The sequence below is a fragment of the Anarhichas minor genome, unplaced genomic scaffold (genome assembly GCF_050575085.1).
Source record: "Anarhichas minor isolate MPS153535 unplaced genomic scaffold, ASM5057508v1 ptg000017l, whole genome shotgun sequence".
NCBI lineage: Eukaryota > Metazoa > Chordata > Actinopteri > Perciformes > Anarhichadidae > Anarhichas > Anarhichas minor.
The window spans coordinates 16,639,531-16,659,131 of record NW_027466463.1 but is presented as its reverse complement, the minus strand read 5'-3'; the positions used below and the strand labels follow the sequence as shown (position 1 = coordinate 16,659,131).

Below are 19,601 nucleotides of genomic sequence, written 5' to 3'. Positions count from 1 at the left end.
GCACTGAAAAAGCTGGAGGGAGTGCAGCTGGGGAACTGGTTTACCTCAACACACACAATCTCTTTAGCAGCAAGTGAGGAAGGACAGTTGATGGTGGAGTTTTAAGACTGGTCTGCTGTTAAAAGATATCTAAAGCTTTTGACCTGGCCTCAGAGACACTACACTTTCCCAAATCGCTCCACATACCCTGCATTGAAACACCAGTTCCAACAACATGTCTAGAAGCAGAACGCCACTAGACATCATCAGTCAGACTGAAGTGGCTCATTGCCCCCTGTGGTCATCGAAAAGCTCTTTCATTTCCCCATCTGATGGCTCTTCTCTTCATCTTACCAATCATTCATGGCAGCCCCCTGTCACACAGAAACCCTATCGTCTTGTATGCAGAACTACACCTAGCGAAACAGTTTTGTCTGAGGCATATACAGTAGCCAGGCTGATATCACTGTGTACTTATATAAAGCCTTAAATAAAGGCTGAGATGGGGTCTCTGACCCAATGGGAGCTATGGGGTATGACACTTTGCAACTGGAGCTGCGATGTTGGAGGGTAACAGCAGATGGCGCTAGTAATAAAGGGATGGTGTCCGCTCAGGTGCTCTTTGGGTTTGCTCGGCCCGACAGAACTTTTTGGAACAAAAAACTGAGTTTTGTTGCGTAATAACATTTAATGATAGCGAGTTTTTGAAAAGCAAATTCCCAAGTCTCCTCTCTGACTGAAGTTTATCTGCTAACGACGTCTGCATTCCTCATATCTTTATTTTTCATATTTGACATGTTGTAGATGTAACATTAACAGGGATGGAGCCATTATTCATGTGCTTTTCCCACCATGAAAAACTCATTTTATTTTTACTAGTTTATCCAAATTCCTCTGCCCTTCACCAGAGTGAGTGGGCATGCAAGTAGAGGAATCTGACTGTTACAATTGATAACAGTTTGTTACTTTTAATTGCTATTTAATGAAATGACTCCGCAAACAGCTGAGTCATTACTACAGGCTTTAATTTATTCTGCTGTATATGTTTATGTAGGATTTACTTACTATTTAGTTTCTCTGAATGTTGCTTAATAGACTAATCTGGTAGACGCATTATGTTTTTCTGACAACAAAACAAACAAACATAAATTGGGTCATTAAATAACCTCACCTGACCTGAACAGGAATAAGATGGAGGAAGGAAGGAAGGTCGAGGGGGGGGGGGGGGGGGGTCTTGCCACACAAAGTGGTATTGTTTTGGTTTTTGTATTAGTTGCTTTGTTTATATAATGTTACTGTTGTGTAAGTCCAGATTGTGATCCTCTTAATATCAGCCAGAACTCCCCGTCATGGGACCAGTTATTTTGTGGGTCTTGCAGCTCCCATGGACCGCGTTGCTTGCAGATACACACGCATGGACACGCTTTACGCACAACATCAAAATACACAACCCCTGTTCAGGAAGGATGTGATTGTTTGTTTGTTTGTTAGAGAGTTCAGTGAGAAGGGAAGAAGATTAGATGTGAAACGGTTAGACACCCTAAACTCACGTGTGTGTGTCTGTGTGTGTGTGTTTGTGGATATTTTGTGGCAGAGAAGTTGTTAAAAGTAAATGAGTTAGTGCGGTGCTATGAAAGAGGCAAATGTGCAGAGAGCATGGTGACCCTGTGCGCAGGGGTCAAGCCCGGAAAAGGCACTCGATACTTTTTCTTGTCACTCACCTTTCCTGTAACCAATTACATCTTTCTACAGGCCAAAAAAGCGTAAATCCCAGAGTTAACTTTGATCCGCTGTGTCCCAGAATTTCCTCATTTCAACATTTAGCATTCCAGAGGTGGGTTACCTTGATCAAGTTTAAGGCAGTTATGCTGTATGGAGCATTACACAGCATTAGAGAGCATTAGCAAAATATTATTGTTGACTACGGAATAGGGCGTTATATAAGCGGTGAATTGGATTATGGGGGCATGGGTTAGTGTGCAAAAACCAAAAGCAAGCACAAAGGCTAACAGAGAGGGATGCAGCAAGAAGAACGAAAGGAGGTTAAGGGATACAACATCATGACAGCGAGGCATCACAAGACCTCGCTCTTCTCTCCAGAACCAACAAAAACTGGAAGATTGTCACGCTAAAATTCCTCAACATCTGAACATATTTCCAATCAATTATTCAGCCTTTCATCCTTTCTGCCGTTTGGCTAAATGTCATCTTGTGTAGAGGTTAAAGACACGCTTTATTGTTCACAGGAGCAGTGAGAGTCACAAGTAATCATGCTCTAGCACAGTTCTCTCTTCCTCGCCCTCTACAGCAGCTCAGCCATCCATTTGTACCTTCCCCAGAGATCATGAGACATGAGAGAAATTCCTGCAGCCGCACACATTTTAGTGCATCTTCAATGTGTAATAATGCTGCCTGTGCTGTGACGGCACTGGATATTAAATAGGGGGTAGATATATGTCTCCGTTAATGGAACGGAGCAAAAGGGGATCGTCAGGCTGTTCATACCGGATTCCCCTTGTGCTCTCTTTATTCCTTTGATTCTTTGTTGAAGGGCAGTGTTGAATACTTTAGCCTGCGCCCAAAGGGCAGTTAGACGTCGAAGCACATTTTCTTTACCAGCCCCTCGGGAGTGTTGCGATCCAGCACCTTCTTTATCGCTGTGAAGTCATCTTCTGATAGTAAAGCATGATGATGTTGTGATGTTAAGTCCTTACTTTCTAAGGGTCTTCACAACGCCAGTGAGTACATTGTTGTCTTCAGGGGGCAATTACAGGGCCATTAATGGTAATCAATAATGACAGTTGCATTAATGACAGGTTGAATAGCAGGAGGAGAGGGCAGAATCATTACGCTTTGCGGCGCTTCTGCGTCCGGTGTGAACCCAGCTTCAAGCAGCTCTGCTTGTCATTTAGCGATTTTATTTCTGGAGACTGCTCAGACCACTCCCCATAATTAGACCACTCGAGGTCAAAGTTAACCTTAAATGTTATCATTTTGTAACGGGTGTTTTGTGTTTTCATGTAACGGTATGTTGGTGGAAGTGACCCTGTCGCAAAGCAACCACAGTTCATTCATCTTGATGGGGTTTTTTTCAGACGCGGAATGATACTGATTATCATAATCAAAGCCGTGGTATCTGGTTACTATATCACAGCTATGAACCAATCAGATTGCTTTCTTTGAGCTACCCCTTTAATACATTGTACAAAGCATACATTCACACACAAATGGGATTTTCTTACAGTTGAACCGAGAAAAGAAATGGCTTAGGGAAATATCTTCATGCTTCTAGATTTAAAAGTGATATAATAAATATATATACAATGCATCACACAACTACTTATATATATGAACGGGGTCATGAGACTCTCGGCTCTGCACTTCACCTCAGCTCTATGAAGCTCATAGCATCTTTTGAGCTCGTTGTTTAGCTGCCCAGCCCGAAACTTTACTGTTCTGGTTCACTCTCACTACTCTTATAACGTCGAACAGGCAGCGGTTGTTCAGTGTTCAGTGAGGAATCTCTGAAAAGTCCACCTACACGCTACCTGCTCAGCTTCAAACGACAGACATACAGAATTAACGACGAGCTGGTTAATATAGTGGAGCATCTGCTGCATTTAGCAGCTAAACCCCATTGATTTCCCTCAGGAGTTGGTGGAGAACAAAGACGGAACAAAAAGAGAGAGAATATTGGACTTCCCTTCATCATGGCCAGAAACACAAATCAATACTTGTGTTCCTCAGTACCTGCTGGATGTGTAAAAACGAAACCGTTGCTAGAATATTGCTTACACATGCCCCAAAGAGCAAAAAACCCAGTTATCGTAGGAGTAAATCGATTGATTTAAAAGAAAATGATTGTGTTTTTCATTTGAACTGCTCCGTACTATTCCATTGGCTAGGACAAGCAGCGCCAGCCTCCTGAAGTTTTCCCAATTAACTTAAGTTTCACATTCATGTTTTAAAACGCTTGTTTCTGAGTCTGACCAAAAGTAAACACAGCCTCCGTCATCAGTTTTTTACCAACTGCATTGGGATCCTAACAATGTGTCTGCAGTAATAATAAATAAACTACGTTACAGAGACCAGTTGTCAGAATGGACGCAGAAAAGACTCAAGTTGAAAATGAAAACAATTTCCCGTGAAGTTGTCATGTTTCCTTTCAGTACATCCCTCCATTTTTTGTCTGAGTTCTTACTTCTTCACTCAATCCTTCTTTCCTTTTTGTAGGATTAAAACATTACATACTCTGAATATCTGTCCAAATCAACCCTGAACAACAAATTCCTTTTAATCCTATCTCCTTCTCCAGTCTTTATAGCAGCATGTTCTACTGCGACCTCGACCTTTTCCCACAGATGCACTAAAAATCCAAAGCCCGTCTCTGCCCTTATGAAACACAGTCCAGTTGTCTGAGTCATGTCGCGGCAATACAATGAATAAAGATTTCATAGAAGATGTGAGCAATACTTCTGCAAGCTATACCTGAACATGTTGTTCTCTGCTGCTGCACAAGGGGACAAAAATACACTGTAAATGGATCACAAGCCAGGGATTTTATTCTGTGAGAAATATTGTTGTGATTGCATGAATTGTATTAATGACTGCCCTATTTAGTTGTGTCTGTGGAGAGAGCACATGAAACAAAATAAAAAGGGAGTATTGATATGAGAGGAAACACCGCTCCATTGATTCCTTGAAGTTAAACAAATAAACAAACAGAAAAATGTCCAGTTCTGCAGTGCACGCACGCACATGACACACTCAAAGGCATCCCCGGAGCAGAGATTGGACGAGAGACAGAGAACATTTCTTTCCCACCCCTCCACAGCTGCTGTACTCCCAGTAGCCCTGTCAGAGTGGGTAAGAGAGCAGGATGGCGATGATGACTGGCCACTTGCACTCCCAGACCACCTCATAGACTCCGCACATCTCTGGTCCACTTCTAACACACACACACACACACACACACACACACACACACACACACACACACACACACACAGAGACAACCACTTTTCATTAACCACCGGTCCGGGAATGGATTCTAGGCTTCTGATTGGACCAGGGGTCCCCACATCGGACCCGACCGCCCGGGCGCCCTGGAACATCAGCTCCATCGGTCCTCACCGGCTCATGGAAATGTCTCCTGTCTCGACAGCTGTGAGTATCCGCCACCCCCTCTTCTTTTAGTCGTTTTTTTTTTTTTTGTTTTGCTTGAAGGGATACCCCTCGGTGTGACTGGAGAGCTTCTGTGCGCCGCAGCGATGCGTAACCGCATCAATATCCGATCCTGAGTGCGTAAATACCAACTCGCCCCATCTGGCAAAACAGACAGAAACTGTCAGGTTAATGTTATTTTGCTGTGTTCATTCCTCCATTTTGAGCGATACCGTTATGAGGGAGGTGTGAGTGAGCTTGACGTTAAGTGTCTTGTGAATGAAGGAATCGCACCGCACCCTCCCCCGCGCGTCGCTCCGTTCATTCACCACCGGAGCTGAATGAGAGCAGGCGTAAAAAACGCAACTCCAGTCATCTCTGCGGTCTCCACTTGTAGGAAATGGTTGTAAAAAGCTGCTGCAGATATTTTTCACCTCTGTAGTGAAAGTGCACGTTGCTTCTTTTTTTTTGTACCAGCATCTGTACACATGTCAAAAATGACATTCACGAGTTTATGTTACAGAATTGTTCATAAATATCTGAAATTGTGGTGAGTTTAGTGACCTTGTCTCATGTCAGAATTCCTGTAGCATTCCAGAGGACTGCTTTGTGCACAAATGTGCCTTTTGGAACCTTGTTTTGCACAAAATAGCGTTTTTATAGATGAATCACAATCACAATGTGCTCTAATAATCTCATATAAACCTACTGTGTGTATCTTAATTTACTGCTGGCTGCAGGTTAAATTCAGTTCAGGTCCCATGAGAGGAAATTACATTTGCAGCAAGGCAGCATAAAGACATATAACTGGTTTGGATGCTGATTTGAATTGCTGATTGTAAGTCACAATATATGCTTTCTTTAATCTAAAGCGGTGTATTCCTGCCAACTCTTACATCACTCACATTCCCCCTGCAGCCTTATTTACACATTTTTACACAATGGAAGGATGTGTGTTGAGAATGTTTTCATAACCAAACCTCACGGATGTATGGGACTCCATCTCTCTCTCTCTGACAGTGGGATTAGTTTACGCATAGCCTTCAGGGAATTCCTTTATACAGATGTGTAAACCAATACAGTGGTGTATCCACCTCTGTACTGTACAGAGCATGAAAAGAAAGTACAGGGCATTCACTTTTCCCCAGGAGTCCAGACATTGATTTGAGGGAGAAACAGCTGCTGGAAACACATACTGAGAAGCACATGGGTGCACATGGGTGCACCGCTATGGTAAATTGTAGTTCAACAAGTGTGAATGGTTCGGCTTGGACTTTGAAGTTCAGACCTGCAGGCTTCGGTCTCAGTAGCTTTCGTGGTCTGGCCTTCATGGGACTGCTGGGAAAGCTGATACTGAAGCAGTGCCCGAGGGCAGCTTCTCCTGAGTCAGATGGGATAAGCAATAAGTGTGGTTTTCATTTAAAACTCTTTAAAAGAGTTCTATGTGTCTCTCAGGAGCCCTCTTTATCTTTTACCGACGTTTGTTGCTTTTTCTCTCTTGATCCTCGAATCTACAATCAAATGATTTAAAGAATATGAGCCCATCTTCTGACTGTCTGTAGTTGGATTTGTGTTCCTCTAAAAACAGACTGTGATTGTTTGTGTGTGTGTGTGTGTGTGTGTGTGTGTGTGTGTGTGTGTGTGTGTGTGTGGCCCTCTGTGATCGTGTCCTCTGACTGCTCTGCGGTTGATTAGATTGTATTAGCTGGTAAAGAAATGCGTTTGCCTCTGAAGTTGCAGAGGCAACATATTGGCTGATTAACGACTTGCTCGTGGTGTGAGGCAGATTCAGAGGCAGATTATCAGTTCATGCAGCGTTCATCAATACTGCAAGTCTCTGGGCTGAAGAAAGAAAGGATGTCGTAGTTTTTGATTGTTGTTTTTGTTTTTTTACGTTCGTATTCAGTGTGATGAAACCTGATGAAAGTTAAATCAGTCAAATACTGACTGACTGAGTCAAAGACCAAAAGGTTGTAATTGTGCAAACAAAATAATGGTCTTCATCTATTTCCCCCTGCTAATAATGTGTCAGCTGCAAACTAATAATCAACCCATATCCTAATAAGCAATTTGTTACCATCATCTTGTACTTTGTATAAATGTATATTTTAGGGCTGGGCCATATGGCAGAAATCAATATATTTTCCAATATTGATTGGATATGCAATATGTATGCAGAATCACATTAATCACATAATTTTTAAGTGAAATTAACTGTGTTACAGTGCATATGTTTGTAAGCTTTAAACACATGTACACAGCTGTTAATGCTGGTATGTACATGAGAGTGTATTACCACCCACTGTTTACCATCTTTAAGGAGACTTCCATGCTGCTCACCGTGCCTCCCCTTCCTCCCTGCCATGTAATCGCCATTAATCTTGACCCGCGCCGCTAGAGAGAAAGCAAGAGGGAAGGAAATGAGTGATTAAGGAAACAGAGGAACAGAAGTGAAGGAGGGAATTGACAGGGGTCAGGAATCAGCGGCGATAGCAGAGATGAGAAAGAGATCAAGCCAGGAGAGTGGCAGGGATGTGAAAAGAATGAGGCAGGGAGGGAGGGAGGGGAGACCTGATCCACCACATCACAGATGACGGCGACAGTTTACATTACACACACACACACACACACACACACACACACACACACACACACACCACATCTCCATATCATAGAAAAAGATGTTCTGTCAATTACAGTTAACAACGAAAACTTACAGTAACATGAGACAAAGAAGAATCCAGAGCCGCACACAATAATTCAAACAAGGAAACAGATTTTTTTGGGCAACTTGGGGGCAGCAGAAACAAGTTGTTATCTTACCTATTTTGAACTTGCTAGCAAAAAAATTGCAGTTTCTTGTTATGACAGCATGCCAATGTATCGTATAATATAAAGACAAAAGTTTGTTTTCATGATATATGTTGATTTTGTGGAATAACGAGAATGTTTTGTGATATTACAATTTTTACGTCGTAATTTTCCCAGTAAAAATTTTAAACTTCCAACCTCCAAGCGTTCGGGGTGCACGATGCCAAACGCAAACAAAACAATTACAGTTGATCGTGACAAACTGACGTCTGTTCCTCCCTGTGTTCCTGTCGCTAGGGTTCCGTGCTTCCAACCCACTTATTTCCAACCGTGGACGTCCCAGACCACGCTCACTACACCATCGGTGTTGTCATCCTGGTCGTGGGCATCACAGGCATGCTGGGAAACTTCCTAGTTATATATGCTTTCTGCAGGTACCTTTTCTTGTGCTGTCGTTTTGAATGAGCTTTGTGTTTAGCACCACTTTTTTACATGTATCTGTGATAATAACACCTAAAATGAGATTATCCATAGTCCAATATTAATGACAGTATTTGTGTTTGTGTGTCTGTGCAGGAGTCGCAGCTTGCGGACACCGTCCAACATTTTCATTATTAACCTGGCAGTCACAGACTTCCTCATGTGTTTTACTCAGACACCAACCTTCTTCATCAACAGCATGCACAAGCGATGGATCTTTGGAAAGAAAGGTAACAAATGCACAACAACAGTATTACATATGATTTTACATTTGTATTTTAAAATGCTGCACAGAGTACCTGATAGAAAAGCAATCTAAGCATAGTCTCATGATGTTATACACTCTCTTTTACAGGTGCACACACTCACACACAAACACACACACACACACACACAAGCACACACATTACAATAATGGACACACTTTATATTCTACAGGGACCTGTATTGGCACCCTACCCTTTTGAATGTGACCTACAATTCAATTAATGTTGTGCACACACTAACGTGACATCATCTATCACACTTTTGTGCAGCATCCAATATCCAAGTCCCATCGACCAGAAAGAACAAGCAAGAAAGCCTTTTGGTAGTGTGTTCTTTTGCCTTTAGAGAGGGGGTGTACCATAGTGTGCATTATAAATCAGCATGTATAGTGGGAGCAGAGATAAAGAGGTGTCAAAAGAAGCTCTCTACACTCTACTGATCAAACACTGATAGTCGGAGCGCTGGGTTTTCCTTCAGGAGGTGTCCTGACCTTGATGAAGACAACATATCGCTGTTACATCTAGAGCTCAATTCTCAAAGGTGGTAACTGCAAAGGTTACCTTTCCCTCTGCCTGTTCTTTTCAAAAGACACACACACACACACACACACACATATGTAGATAAATGGGTAGATGGAAATCATAAAGCAAAAGCCAACTGTGCATTGCCTTTATTTGTGTTTATCCATCCTGTTTTACTAGAACCAGTTCGACCAACACAACCTCAACAATTGCTGGATTGAATTTTCATTTTCAAGACAAAGGATGAGTTCTAATGACTTTGATGATCCTCTAATTGTTTTTTCGAAGGGTCACAATTTCCAACATTTATAATAAATGAAAACAAGAAAACCCCAGAAAGTAGGTGCAGAATTCCTCCCACCATATAGTCGTAGAAATACAATGACTCAATGACAACTAAACAATCAAATAGTTCGCCTCCATTGTATTTTGTTTCATGGTGTGTAGCTGTTAATCTTGACTTTTTGTTGTATTTTCTTTTGCCGTTTAAAGTCAAAACTGTTTGGCAAGTTCCAAAATGTTCACATTTTAACCAAATTTCCAGAAAATCTGCAAATTAACGCACATTAGGAGTTAGGTGCATTTAGATAAATAGGTTGGTGGTGATAATCCTCAAGTCGCTGCCATTGAACCATCACAGAATGTCACAACGACATGACATAATTAATGACAATCAAATCTCAAACACTGGATAAATGTGGAAATCATGATCGGTGAAGATGAAATATTGCATTTATGTTAGTTTCATGTATTGATTTGAGGAACATTACAATCACCCCATAGCTCCATACAGACGATAAATACAGATGTTTTCGTCTCTTCAGTGGCATTTAAGTCACATTCTTTATAATTTATGCCCTAAGTCTATTACCATTGTAATTTGTACATTTTATTTTTATTGTTGCCCCGAATTTTCCACTTCAACCAAATGAGCAATTTAAAAAATAAATCTTAAAAAATAAATTTCTGTGCTTTTTCATGTGCAAATTGAAACAATGAAACAGGTGACTGGAAATGCATTTATTGATTAGTGCTTCCTAAAAATAACACACTTCAGATTTTGTCATGTGTCTGGATGCGATTACTTGGCACCTTAAGTGTATGATGTGTGACAAGTCGGTGGTAATCGCACGTACAGGGCCCGAAGAGACAGCAACTGATAAAGTGATGATTGAGGGTATTTTTTCACTGTGTCTGAGTGTGTCTCTCTCTGTGTGTACAGGCTTGCACATATATCTATAAGTGTGCGTGTGTGTATCAGATTTAGAACAAAAAGAGACATTGTCAACACTGTTGCATGTAAATACTTCCATTGCAATCTCTTTAAAATGAATAATGAAGCATGTGTGTAGCAGATGTTGTATATTAGCAGTGAGATGGACAAAACCGCAACAAAATGACACATACGTGTCCAAAACCGTCCGTAAAACTGAGAAACACAATCAGTTACAGACAATGGATTCATCCTGATAGCTACAATTAGGGTCAAACATATTTGTCCTTACCGAACTACTACTTTCACTTCCCTTCCTCCAGGTTGTGAGATGTATGCCTTCTGCGGAGCGCTGTTTGGTATCTGCAGTATGATGACACTGATGGTTATAGCGGTGGACCGGTATATGGTGATCACCAGGCCTCTGGCCTCCCTTGGGGTGATGTCTCGCAGGAAAGCCCTGGGCATCCTGGCTGCTGCCTGGGTCTACTCTGCAGGATGGAGCCTCCCCCCCTTCTTTGGCTGGAGTGAGTATAACTGCACACAGATGCCTGAATGTTGAGTCATTGTTGATCAGTGGGAATCTTATGAGGAATTTAGTTTTTTAAGCTCTGTTTTAGCACTTCTCTCTCACTGTTTTTATTTGCATCAGTGTCTCAAATTCCTGCTGAAAGTTGACTTCTGTCAATATGCCAAATACATTTAAAATACAATCAGCTATTCGAAGGCATCACCTGCTTACCTGTAGCTGACATTACAACACCCCAACAATCATTTATGATGCAAATGATGTATAAATGTTGGTCAGCATCTAGCAAAACGTTCCACTTTCACGTCAAATTAAATAAAAGGGAAACAGCACTTCCTTCTCAAAACATTTTTACTAAAAGGGGCCCAAACCAGACAAAAATGATTGGATGACCAATGGGGACAACCAAACGTTAGGTATATGGAACTGTAATCTATTAAATTCACACACTAATGCACTTATTTGTACAAAATGTATACACTCGTGAAGGCCGTTAAGTTGCTGGAGATTGGGACAATCAAGGAAAAGTTGAAAAGAGAGTCAGCTGCATGAAAATTAATCGGTGTTGTGTCTGCATAGAATTCAACTGAGTGGCAGCATGTCGACAGAGAACAGCGAAGGACCGAGTATAGAGCCCTGGGGAACTCCACAGGTCAAAGGAATGAAAACAAAAAATGTCCTACTTTAAAGAATTATGAATCAAACCAATTTAAAACTGCCCTGAGATACCAAACCTGTTGTCCATAAATGGCCTTCACAATCCTAGTAAGTTCCAGTGCTTATAATAATACATAATGTAATATGTTGCATAAGAGAAGGTTAACAGAAATATTTTTATTTACAGTGATGACACCAAATTGTATGTCAATGTATTCCTTCCAAAAACTTCACAACTGGACTGTCAAAAGAGGTACAATTAGAAGTAGTACAAGGTCTTTCAGATTAAGAAGATGCAGGAAGTTATAGAATACAGAAACTGACAGAAAAATTGGATTTGTCTGACTGAAACTACTAATGTGTGTGTGCTCTCCCACAGGTGCTTATGTCCCAGAGGGTCTGATGACGTCGTGTTCCTGGGACTACATGACGTTTACCCCGTCTGTCCGCTCCTACACCATGCTGCTCTTTACCTTCGTCTTCTTCATCCCTCTCTTCATCATCATCTTCAGCTACTGCTGCATCTTCAGAGCCATCCGACACACGACACGGTTGGTACATGCACACACACAAAACACACATTCATGCTCCTATCGCGTTCACTCTTGCAACACACACTCCCACATGCATCGATAAAGACACGGGTGTTGTGTATGTGTTGATACTGATGTCTTGTTGATGAACTATGTGTCAGGGTTTCTCTATCGGTTTCCTCTGATGTCTCGCTCAACCTGAACTCATATTGCCTTGTGTGTCTGACGCAAATTGTTTGTGTGCACCCAAGTACAATACATGTTCAAGTCAATTTACTTAGCTGTCAAGATAAAATAAATGAAAAGAAACACAAATTTCCTTCTGAAAAAAAGATGGCAAAGTTTATCTCAAATTACAAATTGTCTGAAAAGAAACTAAAAGCAAAAGAAAATAGGTTTTCATAATAACTATGTTGAGTGTGTCTGTGTTTGACAGAGCGATAACAAAGATCAGCTGTGAGGGAACCAGAGACTCAGCAAAGAGGTTCAATAAGATGAAGACTGAGTGGAAGATGGCCAAGATTGCGCTCATCGTCATCCTGCTATTTGTTATCTCCTGGGCCCCTTACTCCTGTGCAGCCCTCACTGCATTCGCTGGGTAGGTGTGTATGTGTGTGTTTGCTTTGAGGTCAATGACGTCTAAGGAGACAACACCTCAATAAGAACTGAATAGGATGAGCAGAAAGGCAGTATTGTTCTTTAATGACTGGATGCTCTTACTAATGCAGTGTAAAGCCAGAAATTTCAAGTACACATTTTATGGGATCTTTAAAACAATTCCATGAATGTGGGTGTGATTGTGTGACCCACTCCTGTGTTTCCACACTAGTCCACACCCTCCACTGCTCTATTCACATGAATGTGTCTCATTTCCTTCTCTCATTTGCCAACCTCTCTCCTGTGTCTCTCAGGTACGCTGATATGTTGACTCCGTATATGAACTCTGTTCCTGCTGTGATCGCCAAAGCATCCGCGATCCACAACCCCATCATATATGCCATAACACATCCCAAATACAGGTAGGTTGCACACGCTCAAGTGTTTACGTCAGTCCCACCTGCCTCTAATAAAATGCACTGCAGGACGGTGTATTTTTCGTATACTGTAATTTTGTCGTGCTGATCTGTTTATCATTGACACTAAGGGTTAACGAGTCTAGGTTTGGATCTATAGTTCACTGTCAGATTCGCAACACTATGGATGTCTTGTACGTGCTCAGGCTGTATAGTTGATCACGTACAACAACGTTAATGATATTCCCCATAGCAACTATATTTACATTCTTTCATTCACTTCTTCCCAGAGAGAATTTGATTGCTCTTATTGAAATCCTCGGCATCCGGGAATGTCAAGGGGTCTTTATCGTCACTATCACATAATAAAATCAGTTCAATTATAGATTTGAATACGTCTCTCTATCACTCCCTCAGGTCAGCGCTCGGCAGGTATATTCCCTACCTCGGGGTATTGCTGTGTGTCACTAGCAGAGGCCGTTTCAGCAGCAGCAGTTTTCAGTCCACGCGCCGATCGACCCTCACCTCAGAGAGCAAAGGCAAGCCGCGCAACTCCTCCCTGTCTGAGAGCGAATCAGTGAGTGTACCTCATATCTAATCTGGTATGTCTATGTCTTACACTTCCAATGACAAGTGCTTGTAATCACGCTTGCTGATTTTATTCTCTTGTGTGTGATTTTTGTCTTTGTGTCGCCTCAAAGGCCCGCTTCTCAGACACGGAGGAGGACTGCTCGTCGCGGACGCCTGCCAGTCGTCAGTTGTCCGGTGATGTTAAACAGATGCGCCATCTCAGCCAGAGGACAAAGGTGAGAGGTAACAACACGGGAGAGTTTGCGAGAACTGCCGCCCACCACCCCACCGACCCGGCCATATGTCACCTCTCACAGATCACAGTGAGTATTGGAGCCTGGTTCATATCAACGTACATACATACTGAAATTGGCCATTCGTATGTGTTCAACTGAAGATTCAAGGAATCTGAATGTCACGCATCTATATCTTTGTTTCTTTGAGTGTCAGATAGTTGTCATCAGACTGAAGTAGGGTGTCGTTTATGGCTCAGTGTAACTCTTCTCGCATTAGTTTCATGATGTTTTTGACTGGAGGTATTGCTTCTGTTTTGACATGACGTCAAGGCTGATCTTGATCCTCTCCCCTAGAATTTGAGAAGTGAGGTCATGTTGTTTTGGATTCCTGTTATTATTCCTGTTGTTTAGGGGGCGACCGTGGGAGACGGAAGGTCAACGGTTCGATTCTTGACTGGGACGTGTCACGTGTCGAAGTGTACCTGAACCCCAGGCTCCCTGGGCGCCTGTCATTGGCAGCCCACCCTATATACAGGGATGGGTCAAATGCAGAGACAAATTTCCCCCTTAAAGGGATCAATATAGTATAATACATTTAAAAAAAATTAAAATTAAAGTCACTAGACATCCTCTTTATGTTTCGGTATTTCATGGCAAGTAACTCTATGAGGTCATGTTGCTGTGCTTGATATTTTGTACAGTCTATGGTCAGAACTTACGAAGGCTTTTGGATGAGACACAAAACATTATCTTCAAACCCAGAATGTCTAGAGGTATGAAGAGAGTGTAACATTTATTTTTGCCGAGCACTGACGTCTCACTTTCATCAGCTGATAGGCGCCAGCTCCTTCATGCATGCCTCACAATCACTGTCTCATTCACCAGCAGGTTGTCTTGAATGATCACTTTTGTCCTTAATATTGGGCTCGGTTCTACCAAGTGGAGTTTCAGCAATGAAGTATGTTGTGGATAGCCAACAGGAAAGATCCTAGGTTATAAAAAGAAAAGGAAATGTTCCTTTTATATTATATACTTAGCTGTATCAAAGTGATGTACATTATGTGAGGTTAAGGCTTTTAAAGAATGGAAAAACAGATTGTTTCAATGTATTTGTTTGCATGTTCAACATATCTATGTGTTGAGGCATGGTAAAACCCAACACTTTTCATATGAACAGTGCTTCCTGGTGAATGTTTGCTCCGTTGTAATCATCAAGCTGTCAGGCCGCTGGACAGTGACAGGTCGTTCTATGTGGGGCATCCAGTATATGGAGCATTTCCGTCTCTCTCTAATCATCTTAGTTCACAGAAAAATCACAAGTAACCCACATGTACACACACACACACACACACATACTGTATAGGCATCCATTACAGAGGGTCCAAAGACTAATCCAATAATCTGGGAGTTTTAGACTTAATCCACAGCTTGCATTACGCGACCTCGTATTTCAACGTGCTGCACTTGTTGCAGACGAAGACGGCTGATTGTTGAGAAGTCTCCAACCTCCATCTGCTTCGAAACACTTTTACTTCTGTCTATAATCGCTGCATATCTTCTAAGAATTACCTATACTTTGCTATATTTTTCTCTAGAGTGCCTCTGAAGTACTTTTAATACCTGACACTTTTAGACTTAAAGGTATAGTTTGAAAAATGTTGTGAAAAAAGAGAGTGAGGTGAGAAGATTGATACCACTCTCAAGTCTTTACAATAAATATGAAGCTGCAGCCTGTTAGCTTAGCTTAGCTTAGCGTAGAATAAAGACTGGAAACAGGGGCAAACAGCTAACCTGGCTCTGTTCAATGATAACAGTTCGGTCTACCAGCACCTTTAAAGTTCTCTAATTAACACGTTATATCTTGTTTGTTGCCAAACAAAATGTCACACTATTCCTTTAAGAATTCATTTGTACTACTTTTAGATTGTTTCTGGCACAAAAAAGGAAACAACCTGACGTACTTTTAAAGACAGCTGCTCTTTTATTACAGAGTCTCCGTTCAAATCCTGATCTGGAGTCACTCTGTTTTTAGTGAGAGTGTGACTTAGAGATTATAATAGTACACACGATCTTTTGATCATAACTAACACTAAATGTCTGTGTTTATGTGCGTACTGTTCAGAGTCTGAGAGAGCCTGAAGACATCTCCATGTCGGACATCAGCCTGAAGCCGACCAGTCATCTTCCTGCTACTGTAAGAGTCCACGGATTGTCAACCTCTTGCTCTGTGCAGTAGATATGTCATGAGCATACTAACAACTATTGTCTGGGTTTGTCTTTTACGTAGAACTCCAGTCTGTCAGTAACATAAATTCCTTCAGCCTCAACCTTTTCTGTCCATCCTGCCCAGGGGATTTAGTCATGTGTGTTTTAAAGGAGCTTATCACCCGTTCCACAACACTGCTCAGTGATTCTACCACATTTAAAATAGCTCTGTGCAGCTGAACAAACTGTTTTATTATATATACAGTATATACTTAAATATGCTCAGCTAGAGTACTTGCTCCGCTATAGATCTCAGTGATACAGTCCCACTCCATCAAGGGCACTGCGAGAAAGCCACTCATCAATCCAACCAATCAATGCCTTTGACCAGCTGTGACTGTTTCATGTCTGACTCTGGCAGGTTAAGTGGAGAATAGTTGTACTGCTCCAAATTAGAGCAGCAGTCGATTCTCTCCCTTAACCTCCATCCCACTGTAATTTTCTTTCCCACCATCATCCAGCCACCTACTCACATTTGAGATGTGGAGTCTCAGTCACAATAACATCGATGAACATCTCTCTCTCTCTCTCTCTCTCTCTCTCTCTCTCTCTCTCTCTCTCTTCCTCCGCCTACACAGCTTGACAACGTGATGGAAGAGTCCAGGCCAAGGACTGCATATAAGACAACGGCATCCGTCATTGTAACCTCCTTATCCAGCCCGTCTATACTGCATCGTTCCCCCAACCAAGGAGCCCCTTGACATAGCAAGGCTGGAGACCACAGCGTTACATTAAACAGGTGGACAAAAGTGCAACAACTGTGTGTGTGTGTGTGTGTGTGTGTGTGTTTCAATATTTCCTTCCATGGGACTTTTTTCTACCAGCATGCTGGTTATGGTAACTCAAAACCAGAGGATGCATTTTATTATTATGTTTTGCGTACAGAGTATGTGAGTATGTGAGCGTGAATGTCCAGTAACTGTAAATACATGTGTTCGTGTTCGTGTTTGCATATATACATGGATGTTTTACTTTTTCTGACATATCATGGTTACCTCAGAGCCGGAGGCAACAAATAAGCCTTAAAAACACAATGTGAAAATGTTAATCTCTCGGGTTGGGTATCGATTACATTTGATTAATTGGTAGTTCAGATACATGTCATATTATTTTAGTAGAATAAATCAAAATATGTGTTTTTTTTTTAAAGTCTTGTTGCCATACATGAATTGAGTGTAATAATACATTACCATTAACTAACTATTATCTCTTTCTGGGGCAATATGACTACAACTGGGGCCGTGATGAGTTTATGAGCCATATTTTGAACACTACATGCGTTAATGCATACGTAGAGAAAACAGAAGCGCAGTAGGCCCATACTTTGTCCATTCTTTCAAGAAGCATACTTTTGAACTAATCTCTTTCTCTTTGTATGAAATTATTTCTAAGTCTGAAGCTATTCTCGATACCCAACCCTCTTTATATTGTTTACGTTTTTCTTTTTATTGTCATATACCCAAAAATACTGATTTTAAAGATGCATTGAACAGTATTTTCTATGTTAACATTGAATCAAATGACTCCTGGAAGTGGTTGCACTACTGATCCCACTGAGAATCAACACCCTACTTTTTTAACTATGTGCTGATTTAGGCCACTTTAAACTCGTTGTTTTGGTTCTGAAAGAACTTAAACCGTGCTGCTTATTATAAAAGTGTGAGCAGCTCCCGGCATAGGAGTGAGCACAGTCTAACTGCACTTATACAACGTGAAGAGGGTCAAAGTCAACAAGTAACTGGTAAAGGAAGTCACACATTTAGCGTGTGTTCTCAGGAGCAGGTGGACGAAGCCAGAGCTAAAATGACAGTGGATACTGGATGTACATTTAACAGGTGACTAGAAAGTCAACTTCATTGGGATGCTTATGTTGCCCTGTTTAAACTAGATGTGTAAGTAAGCAGTTTACAAGCATCCGTTTTTCCCATAAATCAAATGTTTTCAAATGATATGCAGATTTTCCACCACTTGAAACTATATTTTTTGTGTAGTTTTTTATTTATTATTTGCGATTTATTTCAGATTGAAAGTCGTCTGGGGTGGTGCATTTATTTAAAAAAAGAATGACCTCCCTGATGCAGTGCTGCAGACTCTGACACTAGCAAATGAAACCACAGCAAATTAATGTAAATTCAAATGAACCTCTGGGAAACACTGCTAATACTATTATGTACTGATGTGTTATCCAGGAGAAATTGACTGCTCATTCCAGTCCACTGGGTGTCAGACACACGTTTGCACACATGCAACAGGACAGCAGAGGATACCACCAGATTGTTTCCCCCTCTGGCTCTTTGTCATTGATTTTTCCATTGCAGTACCACAGATCAGATGACAAATGTGTCAGAACACCATAGTATCATCACCCAATGCTGTGTAAGTATGTGAGAGTGAGTCCACACTGAAGAATTGATGCCATACCTTGCTGTAATATCTACTTTTAGATATACAGATGACAGTTTACTAAATTACTTAACTGTTATTTGAGTGTGTTTTTTTCTGGATTGACATTATAGATCCTATCATAGTCAGATGTACAGAACACCAGCTATCTTTTATAATCCTTGTAATATCCACTTCTGTATATTACAGTTCCCTTTGACATTTGTAAGCATCATTCACTATGATTGTAATAACTGTTATTTTAAATGATCAACATTCAAATTAAAGAGTAAAATCTTACTGACCAAGGCAACAAAGGTTGACATTCCCGCATTGTCCTGCAGTACCCATCAACGAATGTACAAAATGACACGAGTTGCATCTAAAATTGCATACTATGCACCACATAATCAATATATGATATATATTCAACATACTTTTGTATTAATAAACAGTGTATGTTTCTATTTTAGACGAACTGTAATTAACACGTCACTTTCTGAGAGCCTCCTTGCCGGTTGGAGACGTGAACCAACACATCATGTGACCAAAACGCTGATTTGAACCACTTCAAAAAAAACTATTACTCCTAGCGAATTGCATTGTGGGATATTTATGCCGGCGTGGTGTCCAGTGTTTGCATACAGTAATATTTCACCGGAAATAGTATATAATTCATGTACTATTGGTTTCATACTGAGGTTTCGGACGTATAAAAAAATCTAACATACTTTCTAAGTGTACAAAATATTAGTATGGAATTTTGGACGCAACCATGATTTATGAACAAACAAATATAGAATAATTAATGAAATTATGGTTTAATTAAGTGACATGTTGATTTTGTAAAAAATGTTTTGTGTTGTTATTATTTATTTTTATAAATAAAAATGTTGCAAAACTCTGCACTACTGCTGGCCATGTTTCCATGTCTTGAACTAGCCGTGTATTAATGTAGGGATGCAACTTATGATAGTTTCCA

General features: G+C 41.0%; 1 protein-coding gene across 1 annotated transcript; it reads left to right on the top strand.

Moving 5' to 3' along the window:
* Positions 1–5,022: 5,022 nt before the first annotated feature.
* On the top strand, positions 5,023–16,938 carry LOC142951303 (melanopsin-A-like). The gene is made up of 11 exons (XM_076092800.1): positions 5,023–5,145; positions 8,251–8,387; positions 8,530–8,663; positions 10,758–10,961; positions 12,000–12,171; positions 12,590–12,751; positions 13,065–13,172; positions 13,584–13,743; positions 13,868–14,059; positions 16,095–16,166; positions 16,816–16,938. The coding sequence occupies exons 1-11, from the start codon at positions 5,023–5,025 to the stop codon at positions 16,936–16,938; spliced, it is 1,587 nt and encodes a 528-aa protein (XP_075948915.1).
* The last annotated feature ends 2,663 nt before the right edge of the window (positions 16,939–19,601 follow it).